General features: G+C 44.1%; 1 protein-coding gene across 1 annotated transcript in view; it reads right to left on the minus strand.

Annotated features, from left to right (window-relative positions):
• The window catches only part of LOC139666199 (metabotropic glutamate receptor 8-like), a gene marked incomplete at its 3' end in the record, with an annotated part of 91988 nt that overhangs the window by 26267 nt on the left and 51889 nt on the right, over positions 1 to 13832 (minus strand). Inside the window, exons 3-4 of the mRNA XM_071545330.1 lie at positions 3978 to 4113; positions 1114 to 1268 (exon numbers count right to left, since the gene is read on the minus strand). Coding sequence (XP_071401431.1) covers positions 1114 to 1268; positions 3978 to 4113 — 291 coding nt within the window. The remainder of the gene's footprint in view (positions 1 to 1113; positions 1269 to 3977; positions 4114 to 13832) is intronic.

The following is a 13832-nucleotide window of genomic DNA, read 5'->3' on the forward strand; positions in this document are numbered from 1 at the left end:
TATTGAACATCAGCACAAAATATCGGCTATCAGTAACTTCAGTCAAAAATATCAGTATCAGTGTCAGTCCCCCAAATCAAAATAATATCAAAACCCCATGTCAGTTTAACGATTATCAAGGTCCCAAAAGCGCCATAAAGGCCCATTCACGTCTAGAACGATAACTATAAAGATAACTATAACCATAAAAAGCAAACTGTAAGCAAATAGAGTGTCTGTGTTCCCACTACAACTATAACTACAAAACATCAAAAACGACAACTATAACTACAGTATATTTTTGGTTTGATCTCAGAGTGTTTTTGTGGATGTAGAGACAGCGATAAAACATTTTCAAACAATCAAATTAAAGTTCTACAAAGAAAGGGGATGAATAAGATGTCGTAGTGTGAATGCTTGAGCAACAATGTATTGTTACAGCTCTCCTTGTCTCCTCTCATGCTCTCCTCTCATGCTCTCCTCTCCTTTCCTCTCCTCCTCTCCTCATCTCCTCTCCTTGTCTCCTCTCCTCCTCTCCTCTCCTTTCGTCTCCTCCTCTCCTCGTCTCCTCTCCTTGTCTCCTCTCCTCTCCATGTTTCCTCTCCTCCTCTCCTCTTCTCTCTTCTCCTTGTCTCCTCTCCTCTCCATGTTTCCTCTCCTCTCTCCTCTCCTTGTCTCCTCTCTCCTCTCCTTGTCTCCTCTCCCCTCTCCTTGTCTCTTCTCCTCTCCATGTTTCCTCTCTTCTCTCCTCCTCCTCTCCTCTCTTTGTCTCCTCTCCTCTCCATGTTTCCTCTCCTCCTTTTGTCTCCTCCTCTCCTCTCCTCCTCTCCATGTTTCCTCTCCTCTCTCCTCTCCTCTCCTTGTCTCCTCTCCCCTCTCCTTGTCTCCTCTCCTCTCCTTTCATCTCCTCCTCTCCTCTCCTCCCTTCTCCTTGTCTCTTCTCCTCCTCTCCTCTCCTTTCGTCTCCTTCTCTCCTCTCTCCTCCTCTCCTCTCCTCTCTCCTCCCCTTGTCTCCTCTCCTCCTCTCCTCTCACACACAAACCGCTCTCCAATTACAGCAGTGGGATAATTATCATTCTAGATGTGAATGGGCCTTAAGGTTGTTTTTTTTTCCCATGAGGCCGTCTGTCTTACCGTCCACCGACGCTCTCTTGGGCAGGATGGTGACGGCGCCCTCGGCCACCTTCTCCTGCTGGACCACCGGGGAGATCTTGGAGCCCCAGCTGTCAGAGCCCACCCACAGGAAGTGACCCGTCTGGTTGTTGCGTTTCGCCGCATCCAGGATACGCCTGTCAGGGTGAAGGAGAGACCATCGAGCCAGCCAATGAGAGAGGGAACAGCGCTCAAATGACTACATGGTGGGAAAAGGACAAACAGACGATATAGATAGAGATAGATAGATAGATAGATAGATAGATAGATAGATAGATAGATAGATAGATAGATAGATAGATAGATAGATACCTTTATTGTCACTGTACGAGTACAATTAAATGTTGTTTGGAGCAAGCCTATAGATGCCTAATTAAGGATAAAAACTATAGAAACTATAGAAAATATAAACACTATAGAGTATAAGCTACAAAAATATAAAATAGATAAGAACAAAATAATACTGTATATTCACAGAATAAAAGAGTGAAATGTCCGGTACTGGGAGCAAGTGAAGCCAGTAATGCAGCATAATTCGAGATATATGGATATGTGGATATAGTTCTCTTCCTAAATGTAATACAGTATGTCGGAAAAAAAATTGTTGCCTGACATTCATTCATCACTTTTTTTGTACATAGGGTTCCTCCATCTGCAAATCTGCATGTCTGCATATATTATCTACATCTGTAAAGGGAAGTGAACTTGTGAAGACAGCTGCAGGTTTACAGTAAAATTTGGACCAGAACGGCAATATTCCACTTAGTTTTAACATGGGGGTTATTTGGAAACTTGACCGCCATGAAAACCAGAATATAAACTACTCACCAAGATCAGATGCAGCTGGATGAGTTTGTAGCGTTCAGGTTTTTACTTCCCATTCATTTGAATGAGGCCACAAAAATAGCCTGAATACTGATATTGAACACGGTGATCAGATTCACTACAAACTCGTCCAGCTGCATATGATCTTGATGAGTAGTTTCTGGTTTTCATAGTTGTCAAGAGCCGAATAACCCCCATGTTAAAACTAAGTGGAATATTAAGGGTGCTACGTGTATCATTTCAAATATCATTTCACATGAATCTATCATTATCAAATTAACAGTGCTAGCTTGGTATAATTACTGTAAACAATTGAGAGCATGGTAGAGACTTTTGGTATCTCACACCACTTCCTCCATATCTCATCAAATAAGCCCCTGCTGACAATTCCCGCCCTGAGTTTCACGCTCTCCATGCCACTTCATGGAGTCTTTAAAGGAATGGCTCACCCAAAAATGAAAATCCTGTCATCATCTCCTCACCCTCAAGCCAAATGACACACAGGTGAAATGTGTTAGTCCATATAACACACAGGGAGGCTGCAGCACAACTTGGTAGCAGCCTTCTCCAAAACAACTGAAGTCAATGGGGACCTGTTCTTTAGAGCTCCAAAACAAAAACAGACAAACAATCACACTGTGAATAGAAAGACCTATACACCATTATTTGTAGCAAATCAATCAGCTGTAGTTCAGATTTGCACTAAATGATGGTGTAAATATACTGTAGGTCTTTTTGGAACTCTGAAGAACTGGTCCCCACTGACTTCAGTTGTTTTGGAGAAGGCTGCTATGGAGTTGTGCTGCAGCCTCCCTGTGTGTTATATGGACAAACTTCACCTGAGTTTCAACTGGCATGAGGGAGAGGAGATGATGACAGAATTTTCATTTTTGGGTGAACTATTCCTTTAATGTGTTTTGAAAAAGCAGTTTAACATTAACTGCAATCACATGACACGACTTAGGAAAGGCTGTCTGTCTCAAACCAGTTATTTCAAACAAGGAACCACAGAACTTGAATGGATAGAACGGTTCTTCCACGGTTTGTCATGGTAATTTGGCTAGTACAGCATAACATGGCGATCATGGAATTTTAAGTGTTAGTTGCTATGGTGACAGCACAGTCTGGACATTAAGGCTGTAAAGTCTGTCACACTGTGAGAACTGAGCAGATGAGTCTGTTAGCAAACTGTGAAAACTCAACTGGAAGCTAACGTTAGCGACGAGGCTAACGTAGCTTTATCACAGACTGGACTTCTCTCTCTAGCTCTTCTAGTCAACATTAGCATGTTAGCAATCCATGGCAGCAAGGAGACAGAGAAGCTGCTTTGGTTCTTGCTGTAAAACCTCTCAGCTCAGTGACTTGCTGTCAGTCGCTTTATACAGAAGCTAGTCCAACGGGTCACAGCAAGATGGCCGCCGCTCCGACTGTTCTGGAACGTTGACTTGAATGGGAATGACTGTTCTATCTGTTCAAGATCTGTGCAAGGAACCTTATTAGGAAGCTTCCTAGTTAGGGAGCAAGGAAGTAGGAAGCTACAGTATGTTCCCCATGAGACAGAGCCAGTGTAGAGGCTGACAGTCTTCCCAGTGATGGTTTTCTGTTTACAGTAATTATTCTAATGTCTCTAAATTAATTGTGATAATAATTTATCAATGTTAAAATGATCCACAGAGCAGCAGAACCTGTTGCCTCTCTCTCTCCCTCTCTCTCTCTCCCTCTGTCTCTATCCCTCTTCCCCCCTCCCCCTCTCTCCCTCTCTCTCTCAGTCGGGGGTGAGCAGGACCGAGTGGTTTCTCTCTGGTTGTGATATTCAGCTGCAGATCAGAATCAGCTGTTAATTTGGTTTGAATGGGAGATAAGCTGCAGGTTGAGACTCTCCGCTCGCAAACAGTTCGCTCACATAATTGGAAGCTCGTTATCTTAATCTGCACTCAACAGTTGGTGGATTAACTGACAGAACAGACCGAGCAGTGTGTGTGTGTGTGTGTGTGTGTGTGTGTGTGTGTGTGTGTGCGTACCGGATGTCGTCCTCGTTGGCGAACATGACGACGGCCCGGGCGTTGGGCGTCTCCAGCAGACGGAGGATGATCTTATCGAACTCTCCGGGCCGCGGCTCCCGAGGAACCTTCAGGGACTGAGCGATGCACACCCAGCCTGGAGGGGGAGAGACATGGACAGTTGTATTTTTCACTCATTCATTTCATTCATCTATACGAGATACAGTAGCAGCCCACACAGCTAGAGAAAAACAGCTGAAAAAAACAAGAGAATTGTTCCAAATCTGCTCCTCTTCATCAGCCAGCTGTCTTTAAAGGCCTAGTCCACTTTGCCTGGGTCCAGACCTTTGACTCCGCCCACTCCACCAGTTGACTGATTCTGGTCTGGCATCGTGACATGAAAGAGCGGTTTCTCGGTTGAAAAACAATCGGCCCAATGAGCGCCGGGGGGGCCTAACGATTAGCCAATCAGAGCCACAGGCGGGACTAAAGCTGTTGTCAAGCTGTGCGCAGGAACCAAGGAGAAGTAATAACAACAATGGCGACCGCTATAGACAAGATAGACGCTGCTATCCAGGCTGTTCTGAATCCATTAAAAGTACCAATTACTTTGAAATCCGAACAGCGCTCTGCTTTAAAGGCATTTATTCAAAGGGGAGATGATTTTTTCGCATCAGTGTCGACTTAAAATGACGTTAGATTCAGGCGGATACGTCGGTCTCTAGTGATTGGTTAGGGAAAATCGAATCCCCCCTCCCCCACGGAAATGGGTTAGAGTGGAGGCAATGTCAGACTGAAGATGGAGATGGAGTGGAACGAGTTGATCGGTGGCTAGGCATTTTAATAGTCATAACCACAGCTTGAGTGAACTACATTATATGGGCATTGAGACAGTGAATATGCCACAGAGAGGTGGCAACAGGGACAGAATCCTTCCGGCGTATTGGATACACTCCCTTGGTACCCTTTTTTTTTTTTTGTATACATTTTTTTGTATAAACTGTTTCATGATTTAGTAACCTACATCATGCAATTGTGACTCCCCCCTTCTGCGATAGACCTGTTGTGCCAGTTGTGGACACCTATAATTAATCCCACCTGTGCCTATTGATTGTGAAATTGCCAATACACACACTGAAGAAAGGCGTCTTGCCCGAAACGTCCGTGTGGCAAATGAAAAGTCAATTTGGAGAGCTGTCCTAGTTTCTTTTTCAGTGTAACGAGTTGACAATTCTGTCTGATATCAGGCAACTAGTCCACACTAATCCGGGTAAATTTGAAAACGTCATCTTTTTTTTTCCGTTTTGGCCTTAGGGTTTGGGTTAGCTGGCGTTTTCCACCAGAGAAAACGAGGCTTTCTGAGAACGCTCTCCCAAGTGGATCAATTTGAAAAACGCTGGTTTCGTGTTGTCGTGCAGATGTGGAAACCCTTCATATCAAGGACCCCTAATTTAGTCCACATTTGGGCCTCGGACCCCCATTTGATGAGATTTTGTGTCTCGGACCCAAATCTGAGAATATTTTTATTGTTAGATATGATTATGTCCCAGTATTCCATGACTATCTGTATTGTAGGTAGAGAGATAACAGAGAAACTATGATCAAAACAGTCATTCTTCTGCATTTTCTAATTGTGTTAACTTCATGTAAATAAAATAATGGTGAAGTTTAACAATTCATCAATTTGCCTGGGGACCCCCTGGAACCCCCTCAAGGACCCCTGGTGGTCCCCGGACCCCACGTTGAGAAACACTGGTGTAGGAAATAAAATATGATATTGTGTGTTTGTCCTATATATCTTACAATGGAGTATTCAGTAAAGGAGGTCCTGCTCAGATGAAGAAGTCATGCAGCTGTCATGTGTGAACTGTATGACTTCTGCAGGACATGATGAGGAGTTTAGTCCTCAGAATAGTGTCCATTGTTAGAGACAATCATGTAAGAATAGAACTTATGTTAGTTGTGTATTGTAGAACTGGTTTAGACTAGTTTGAAGTGTGCTTATGACGTCGGCCATACATAGATTTCTTAGAAAAGGACAAACAAAGCAACTATACATACTGAAGTGTATAAGAAACTGATATTTCTACCTTTTGGTCAGAGAATATCCTGCAGCTGTGTGTGTGTGCTTAAGGTTTTCTCTCCAGACATGTCTGAATAAAGAATCCACGGAAGACTCTTGAACCTCTGCTCATTCATTTTGACCCACAAGGGTGAGACTCATTTTTCCCCTACAACCGTCAAACTACTTCCTGTCTCTGGTCCTGTCTCCTCCAGCTGATCCTCCCTCCTGCATCTCACCCTATCAGTAAGCTGTTCCACTTTTTTAAGACTGAACTAAATGATTTCTTAAGATGGATGTTATTTTTGCAGTGTAGGCTCTTGCCCTCACACACACACACACACACACACACACACACACACACACACACAGTATGTACACACACACTGAGGTTAGATTGATATACAGTATTTGTGATATATTAGTTTTCCAAAAACGTTTTCCTTGTATTTAAAATGGATCTGCTCCAGTCTGTCCGTTTGATTGATTACATATTTATTGTAGAATTGATCAATACACTGGTTGTCTATGGGAAGACCTTAACCTGAATTAATTCCACTCAAGTATAGATGCATATATAAAGTATGTTTTAGAGTCTAACTGATGTTTCAGAGGCTTCTCCACCCCGACAAGAACAGAATCCAGGTGGAAACACTGAATACTTACACCAGATTTTGTCATGAAAATGGTCAAATTTTAGGATATTCGCATTTGCACAAACTTACTGAGACCATTTTCTAGCTTTTTAACAATAAAGATTTCTGCACACATGAATAACTGTGATGATAATAATGTTGAAACATTTCTGTATGTTGGTCCTCGGTTAACACTTCCACTGCAGCCTGCAAACCTGTTAATGAAGACACTCTATCTTTTTCTTGTACCGCTCCACAGTATGTTTCATTATTGTATTGTCTTGTTGCTGTAATTATTATTTGTTTTAATTGTCTTCAGTTCTCGCTATTTGTCTTATTCTTATCTACATCTTGCTCTGAGCCGCTGTGACGACCCAATTCCCCCCACAGGATTCATTAAAGTTTCATCTGAAGTCATTAGGGAGCCGGTGCAGTCTGGTCTCTGCAGTAAAGGTCAGAACGGGTTTCTCTGCTGGAAGAGACATAAAACTAAATAATGTTATCACCCTGTTCCCCCAACAAATTAAGAACATGTAGAAAGTCTGTGTGTGGTGTTATGTGTTATGTTCTGTGAAATTATCTTTCCCCTTAATTTGAACACCAACACTTTCATAAACCAATCCTGCATCTCCTGCATTGGTACTGTATTGTACTGTATTGGCTGTTTCATCTACTGAGACTTATGTCGCTTTTCCACCTCATGGTACCGGCTCAACTCGACTCAACTCTACTCGCTTTTGGTAGTACCATTTGGTTTTCCACTGCAGATAGTACCCCCTCAATGTGCCCCCCCCCCCCACACAACTGGTCGTCATAACAACGCCGCATGAAACTGCCGTGACGTCATCTTCAAACGCGACACACACAGCAACAATGGAGGATATGGAAGGTGATTGTGTTCTTGATTCTCGGTATGTGGCTGTTTAGTCACAGCAAGGAGACAGATTTTATTTCAGGAGAGGCTGAAGGCAGCGAGACAAAAGACTGCTGAAAAAAAACAGGAGAGTTTGGGAAATCCTACATCAGGATGTCCCGTGTCACGCAATGATGACGATTCTCACTGACCAATCAGCAGTCTGCAGTGTTTTCACGTCTCCTTTTGGTCTCGCCTCAGCTCGCTTGGAACCTCGACGGAGGTGCTGCCAAAAAAAGTACCAGGTACCAGGTGATATGGCACCTGGTACCTGGTACTCGCCCAATGGAAAACCAAAAAAGGCGAGTAGAGTCGAGTCGAGTTGAGCCGGTACCATGCGGTGGAAAAGTGGCTTTAAAGACCCCATGAAGCAGCATCTTTACTTCCTTGATTTGATGTATTTCCTGTTGACATAACAGAGTGAGGGATCATTCGAAAGTGTAAACCAATGGGAGATCAGTCAGGGAGAGAATGGCAGTTTTATTGGATGGGAGGGGCGGAGGGGCGGGACTGTTCAAAAATCTGTGATGTTTTATGGGTTGGAATTTATATTTACGCCTCCTGGTGCAGCATGAGATCACCATGAAAGATACTGATTATCAATACGTGTTCCTGTGCGTTCTTGTGTCCTCCATGATGTGTTTTACATAATATCTCACCACCGAAGCACAATTCCGAATTCAAAAGAACGACCGGACGGAGGACGGATAGAAAAGGTTGACAAGTTTCCTTAACCTCAAAATATCGAGGATGCATCGGACGGAGAGTTGACCGACGGTTAACAGCTGGTAGCAGTCCATCTCAAATTGCAAGGAAGCTTCTCTGTGCTGACTTTGATGAGAAGATCGTTCTCCCCCAGACAACTCGGGAAGAACGTTCTCCACAAGGACACAAGTATCGACTTGCCGTTCTTTGACGTTTTCATAATCAGCCACTCTGTTTTCCAGGAAGTAAAAGTAATAGGAGTTCATTTCATGGGGACTTTAAAATCTGATTCTTAATGAAACAAGTAAAGAAATCAGACAGTAGGATGACATAACTTCATCTGTTGTTGGATCCCTCACCAATCACCAGAATCCATTAGGCTGATAACAGGGATCTGTCCATGTTGTATGAGAGCGCTGATGTACCTGCTATCATAACTGTCTCCCTGGCTGCAGGTTCAGGTCCTGGTTCAAACATAATACAGTTCAGCCACTTCTTCAAAAAGCCTCTATTCCACTCTTCCAAATAACTTTAGACCCAAAACTCCCATTTTCATCCCATACCCATTCCAAAATGTTCCAGAATGGAGATTAACCACAAGAGGTTCCTATTGGCTGTTCCAAGATGTAGATTAACAACGAGAGGTTCCTATTGGCTGATCCAAGATGTAGATTAACAACGAGAGGTTCCTATTGGCTGTTCCAAGATGTAGATTAACTACAAGAGGTTCCTATTGGCTGTTCCAAAATGGGGATTAACAACGAGAGGTTCCTATTGGCTGTTCCAAAATGGAGATTAACAACGAGAGGTTCCTATTGGTTGATCCAAGATGTAGATTAACAACGAGAGGTTCCTATTGGCTGTTCCAAGATGTAGGTTAACAACGAGGTTCCTATTGGCTGTTCCAAGATGTAGATTAACTACAAGAGGTTCCTATTGGCTGTTCCAAGATGTAGGTTAACAACGAGAGGTTCCTATTGGCTGTTCCAAGATGTAGATTAACAACGAGAGGTTCCTATTGGCTGTTCCAAAATGTAGATTAACAACGAGAGGTTCCTATTGGCTGTTCCAAAATGTAGATTAACAACGAGAGGTTCCTATTGGCTGTTCCAAGACGTTGATTAAAAGCGATCAGTCGGTTCTTTGCTGTCAGCTCTCCCAGGCTCTCCAACGATCGGCTTTTAGCTGATGAACTTTTAGCTATTATTTGTTCCTGACCTCCATTTTTAAAACTCTGCCTTGTTTTTATATTTCTTGTTTTATTGATTTTGCTGTTGATTATTTTTTAATCCGTTGCTTTGCTTTGTAACTGTGTTTTGAGAAGTGCTGCACAATCTGATTTGGTTTGTATTGTTCTGTTGTAAATGTGATTCAGTCTGTCAACACTGAACTGAACTGAAATGAACTGAACTGAAGAGAGAAATTTTAGATGGAGAGGAATAGAAATAACAAATTGGGGTGTGTGTATTTGTGTGTGTGTGTGTGTGTGTGTGTGTGTGTGTGTGTGGTGGGGGAGCAAACTCTCTCTCTCACACATACAATCTGAATATGTAACCAGTGTGTAGGTGTAGGTTTTGTTTTGTGTGCGGAGGGTTTACCTCAGCTTCCCCTTGGGGATCAATAAAGTTTACCAATGAATCAGTCAATCACACACACACACACACTCAATGTGACAGTCCCATCCGGTAAACAGATGAACTGGTAAAGGAGCAGATTCTCTGTCAGGTTTAATGATTCTGCTTTGCCTCCAGTAAAACTCTCTGATTAATATTTCCATCATTCAATCACTTTGCTTCACATGAAACATAAGTGAGTGACACATCAGCTGTCTGCCAGTTTACTGCTGCTTTAATGACTGAGAGAGAGAGAGAGAGAAAGAGAGAGAGACAGAGAGAGAGAGAGAGAGAGAGAAAAGGAAGAGAGAGAGACTGAGTTTGCCTCTCATCGTTAAGCTGCTTTTCAGGAGGAAGAGGAGAAACAGGGGGAGTAGGAGGAGGGAGTGGGGATAAGAAGGAAGCTGAGGAAAGAGAGGAGGAAGGGGAGAAGGAGGAAGACACTGAGGAGGAAGAGCAAAAGGAGGAGGAAGGGGAGGAAGAGAAAGAGGAGGAAGCTGAGGAAAGAGAGGAGGAGAAAGGGGAGAAGGAGGAAGAGACTGAGGAGGAAGAGGAGGAGGAGGAGCAGGAGGGGGACAAGGAGGTGGAGGAATAAGAGGAAGCTGAGAAAAGAGAGGAGGAAGGGGAGGAAGAGAAAGAGGAGGAAGCTGAGGAAAGAGAGGAGGAGGAAGAGGAGCAGGAGGGGGACAAGGAGGTGGAGGAATAAGAGGAAGCTGAGAAAAGAGAGGAGGAAGGGGAGGAAGAGAAAGAGGAGGAAGCTGAGGAAAGAGAGGAGGAGGAGGAGGAGGAAGAGACTGAGGAGGAGCGTCTGCCGCTGGAGAATACTACTCACAAAGCTAAAGATGCTAAAGCGGCCGCGGCAGTTAGCATTAGCGTCTACTAACGCATCACTTCCTGTGCCACTAGACTATTTCCCTCCAGTGTTCTATCAGAATCAGCTGTTCAGACTCTCATGTGACTCTGATGGAAAGACAAACTGCAACACTAACAGACATTAAAACTGAAAGTTTTACCACAAAAAAAAGAGGTGAGCTGAACTGACTCCTCTTCACATAGACAGTAAACTCTTTCTTGTGCCAGGAGTTCAGTTTCCTGATTGAAGGCACAGACTGAAGTTAAAAAATGTGAGGAGGGAAACCAATTAAAATATTTAGAACTAGAAAATGTGCTCAGTAGAGCTCAGACCTCCTCCATGTCTGACAACACCCCGCAAGGCAATTGTGCACCTTTTGGTGATAAGCCACGCCCCCTTTTGACCAGTCGACATGAAAAGTTCATCAGTTCTTCCTTGGCTCATAACCAACCTTCCAGAGGTGGAAAGTAACTAAGTACATTTACTCGAATACTGTACTTCGTTTTACTCCACTACCTTTGATAACTTAAGTTACTAGTTACTTTGCAGATTCAGATTATTAATACAAAATATAATCAACTAATAAATTGTGATGTATTATTATAGATTACTGTAAGATACCCAGCAGTATATAAAGTAGTGGAAATCAGCCCCACCTTTTCCAGCTGCAACATTAAAGTGATGCTTACACATTAATGCATCAATAATTATAATTCAATAATATAATATATACTGTATTATTCTGAAATGGGCCATTCTGCATAATGAGTACTTTTACTTTTGTAGCTTTAAGTACATTTTGATGCTAATACTTTTGTACTTTTACTTAAGTAACATTTTGCAGGACTGCAGGACTTTTACTGTAACAGAGTATTTTTATACTGTGGTATTTCTACTTTTACTGAAGTAAAAGATCTGAGTACTTTTGTGTCCAAGTTTTGTGCAAATCTGTGCCCAACGTTTAGAGATATCCTGCTAACAGACAGACGGACGGACAGACACACAGACGCAGGTGAAAAGGTTGTACTTATTACTTACTTACATTCTGGGTGATGCATAGTTCACCCATAACTGAGGTAAATAACTAAAAACACTTTAGAAAAAACCCAGAGAAAAAACACGGAGCCGCAGGCAGCAGCCGACTCCGGCCTTTAATACAAAGCTGCTCTGCTTCCTGCCGGCTCAGAGAACTGCGACATCCTGGGTTCAAATCTGGACCGGGACTTCTTCTGTTAACTGTCTAATGAAGCACAACTCCCATACAAACAATGCAAACATGTCACTTGGTGGACTGTTTTATCCGGAGCGCCTCACAGTCCCATGAGTGCATACAGTTTTAAATCAGCAGCACCAGATCACAGCACCTGCTCATTTAGATACTGGTTCTGTTACTAATGACCTGCAATGGCTTTGAAATTACAAAGTCTTTCTACTCTAATTTTACAAATTACAAAGTCTCTCTACTCTCTTGTTCCCCTGGGTGTTTTTAAAGCATTCATCTCTTCTTTGATTCCTGTAATTGTTTCAATAGAGTCTGATTTTAAAGCTTTAATCCCTTTCTGATTCATGTGATTGTCTCTCTCTCTGTCTGTCTGAGTGTTTTTTAACATGTGACTGAACTAAACCTGTCTGTCATTTTTTTTTGTGCTCAGCTCTCTCTTGAAAGATTTTGTTTTCAACTTCAGTTTCAAGATGAAAAGGATTCAATCAATCAACAAGGGAGACTCCAGTGGGAATGAAACCCTCAACCTTTGCAGCGTTAGTGCCTTGCTCAACCCGGAACTGAACCCCAACCGGTCAGCCCAGACCGTCTCCTCTGAAACCCCGTCGGCCCACACCAGACCATCTCCTCTGAAACCCCGTCGGCCCAGACCATCCCTCTGAAACCCCGTCGGCCCAGACCATCCCTCTGAAACCCCATCAGCCCAGACCGCGTCCTCTGAAACCCCGTTGGCCCAGACCAGACCATCTCCTCTGAAACCCCGTCAGCCCAGACCAGACCGTCTCCCCTGAAAACCCGTCGGCCCAGACCGTCTCCTCTGAAACCCCGTCGGCCCAGACCGTCTCCTCTGAGACCCCGTCGGCCCAGACCAGACCGTCTCCTCTGAAACCCCGTCGGCCCAGACCGTCTCCTCTGAAACCCCGTCGGCCCAGACCGTCTCCTCTGAAACCCCGTCGGCCCAGACCAGACCGTCTCCTCTGAAACCCTGTCAGCCCAGACCAGACCAGACCGTCTCCTCTGAAACCCCATCGGCCCAGACCAGACCGTCTCAGATGTGTCTGTGTGGAGCGAGGAGGCCATGTGTGTGTGTGTCATCATCTGTGGCTTGAGCCGAGAAACTCACCGCAGTCCGGATCGGATATTCACAAATTAGCAACTCTCTCAGATCAAAAACCAAAATTTGTCTATATCTGTTTAACATTGCAAAGAAAACGGCGAGGGGAAAAAGAGCTTTTTTACGGCGCTAATGCTCGGGCGCTAAATGGCCGCCGTCACGTCTAATTTCCAGAGCGTTAAAATCAGCATTCCGGTGGAAACCACGATCCTCTGTGAAGCCTGCCAAGGTTGTGTCGTTACAGCGTCGGATGAATTCCTCATATTGGCATGTGTACCCTGTTCATCAAAACATGGCCGATTTAAATATTAACACCTCACGCTGAAGTGTACATTATCCCACACGGCGGGAGCGGCTCCTCTATTTGCATACAAATGAGAACTGCTTTACCTCAGCCGGGCGAGCGAGGGAGGGAGGGAGGGGGCGAGCGAGGGAGCGAGGGAGCGGGCGAGCGAGGGAGCGGGTGCAGGGTGACGGATGGCTGGGAGGAGGGATATCACACCGCCGGGGTACTTTCAATTCAAAACCTCAATTCCGCAGCACTTATCTGGCGCTGCACAGAACAGATACATTTAGTTTAATGTGAAGGCAGGGTGGGAAATGTCGCAGAAACACTCCGGCTCGATAAGGTCGCAGCGGAGACAGATAAAGCCGTTTTGCTGCAAATGAAATATCAAGGAGCCGGAGGTGAGCGGGATCCCGGCTTCCCCCGACAAACAAGAGGCGACGACTTCTGAATCCAAAGTGAGCAGAACAGCT

The sequence above is a fragment of the Centroberyx affinis genome, unplaced genomic scaffold (assembly GCF_046629955.1).
Source record: "Centroberyx affinis isolate AG114_WGS23_722 - 3 ecotype Tasmania unplaced genomic scaffold, CSIRO-AGI_Caff_v1 ptg004863l_1, whole genome shotgun sequence".
In the NCBI taxonomy this organism is placed as follows: Eukaryota; Metazoa; Chordata; class Actinopteri; order Beryciformes; family Berycidae; genus Centroberyx; species Centroberyx affinis.